Source organism: Propithecus coquereli, unplaced genomic scaffold (assembly GCF_000956105.1).
Source record: "Propithecus coquereli isolate 6110/MARCELLA unplaced genomic scaffold, Pcoq_1.0 Scaffold26, whole genome shotgun sequence".
Taxonomy (NCBI): domain Eukaryota; kingdom Metazoa; phylum Chordata; class Mammalia; order Primates; family Indriidae; genus Propithecus; species Propithecus coquereli.
In genome coordinates, this window is record NW_012148174.1 from 2937172 (window position 1) to 2939592 (window position 2421).

The 2421-nt window shown below is 39.4% G+C and overlaps 1 protein-coding gene across 1 annotated transcript in view; it reads right to left on the reverse strand.

The window, feature by feature from the left end:
- Positions 1–2421, reverse strand: part of LOC105812649 (helicase POLQ-like) — a 24802-nt gene that overhangs the window by 2322 nt on the left and 20059 nt on the right. Inside the window, exon 10 of the mRNA XM_012647152.1 lies at positions 1732–1866. Coding sequence (XP_012502606.1) covers positions 1732–1866 — 135 coding nt within the window. The remainder of the gene's footprint in view (positions 1–1731; positions 1867–2421) is intronic.

The window sequence follows — 2421 nt, forward strand, 5'->3', positions numbered from 1 at the left end:
AGGTAATGATAATCATGTAAAACAAATCTCCAAACACATCCTCTAAAGGCAAGAATAACAAGTAAACCACACAAAACCTGTGTGTCAGCATTATCATTCATAGAATACAGAGAACACCATCAATCTCAAATAACTTGTTTAAAAAAATCCACCAACTTCAGGCAGGCAGAACCAATTTCTTGAGTTCCTACTCCAAGTGTCTGCAGAGACCAAGGTGGGGTTGAGAAAAAATACTACACGAACAAGACAAGAGGGAGGGTCTAAGATGAAATAAAATCGCCTCCAGAGAGAGAACGCCTACCTACATATAAAAATACTGAAGAAAGAATCTTGGTAGATTAAAGCACTGTTTATAGGGAGGCATTTGAGGTATGTGTGGGACTCCGGGAGGCGGTCTGTGGAAAGGCAGTGCTTTTGGGGAGAGAACAGGTAAAAAGGGTGGTGCCCTGTGGAAGCCGAGCAGTGAGGGGAAAAGGTCACAGGGACAAAATTTGGAATCCTGTAGGCCAAAAGGAAATTAAAAAAAAATCAAAAAACACAAATCCTCTTTGTGAGCTTATGCTCACACTAGTCTAATACATTTTTCTAATTTAAAGTCACTTATTTTGGCCATTGTAACTGCAGTCCCATTTGTATCCTTAAATAATATTCAGTGTGACTCCATAGTCTTGGCTCAACCACTTACTGACTATTTCGCTGGGCGAATCACTTTATTTAAGTTTCATTTATTTATTTATTCAAATACGTATTAAACACACACTGGAGGCTGAGTCCTGTGCTAGGTGCTGTAACAATGGAAATGGCTGAACTTCATCCCTTCCGACCCTAAGAACTCCTAATCTAATGGGACACGGTCAGTCTCAGTGATTTCATATACAAATTGAGGCTAATAGTGACACTGCCTGTCTCATTGGATTGTCATAAAGAGCAATTAATATAAGCAAGGTGAGCGCCATTCAAAAAAGAAAGATGGAAACTTTCTTTTCAGCTAATTCTGTCCTACATGAGCAATAGTGTAACAATGAAGTTTCAAAGAAGCCAGGCTATTTCAGACTTACAACTATCGTTGAGATCAAGAAGGAAATAATCCCAGTTGCTGTGTCATGGCTTTACCACACCAAGCAGAAGGGCAATGACAAACCGGGTTGCAACTAGCAAAGGGTAACTAGCATAACGAATGGCCTAAAACTAGGTGTTAATTTAACACAGATGAAGGAAGGAGCAATGGGGGCTCTTTTCAAATATATGAAAAACTACTGTATGAACTAAAAAATAGACTAGTTCCGGGGGTCGTACTCGAATGCAACGGTAGAAATTTTAGGAAGGCAAAATTGAACTTCAGTCTATTGGGATGATTTTTGTACCACTAACAGCATACAAAAATAGAACTTAATTTCTGATGTTGTAAGCTCCTCGTCAATGAAGGTGCTCAAAGGTGAGAAAACCAGATGTCAGGGATGCTGAGGAAAGGATTTCTGCGAAACAGCTGTTAGGAAGCAGAGCTCAAAGACTTCAGGGTTCCCTGTATTTCAAAGAACCTTTAAAATTGTCTTTATTTTTTAGGAGGTCCTTTTTCACTGATGCACTATTTTACTCACAAATTGTGAATCTGTACTTTTTTGTCTATAGAAATAAACTATCATGCAATGTTACAGGTTTTTGTTCTGATGTGTAAAGTACAAGGAGATATCAGTACAAAATATTATAAAGGTTAAAAACTTGTTTGCTCACCTTTGCTGATGAGACAATTTGCTTGGCCTGGCGTCTTGACAAATGGTCAATCGTCCCTATCAGCACTTCAGGATTTGCATTAGCTAAGTGCGTTAAACTTCTGTAACCTGCGTTGTATAACTGTCTTGCTCGACCCTGGAAAGTGTTACAAAAACCAGTAGGATCAGAATTTGGGATTAGAAAATCCCAGAATTTGGGATTAAGCATTTTACTGAAGGGGAAATATTTCACATGTAAGAGATGGGAATAAACTAAGATAATAAATATGAAGAGATAACACATCAGAATCCTGACGAATTTCTAAAGACGCACTTGGGTGGTTCCAAACCGACGGCAAGATAGCTTCCTGTGCAACTTAAGTCAACTAATGTGCGCTGCAATCAGGAGTGAGAAACCCATTAAGGCACTTAGGTTAGTGGCATTATTTCAGATCCTTAAGCAAAATGTTCTAGTCCAATATATCCTTAAAATATTCTCACCATCTACTCAGGAGACCTCTGGCGTGTGTGTGTGTGTGTGTGTGTGTGTGTGTGTGCATGCGTGTGCATGCATGTATATGTTTCCTAATCCTCTGATCCAGGAAATGACTGATGGAGTATAAACTGAAGTCAAGGGTTGGTTGAAAACAGCTGAGAAACCGGTTGAGGACACTTTCTTCTCACTCTCTTAGAAAATGACCCTGGCTGCCAC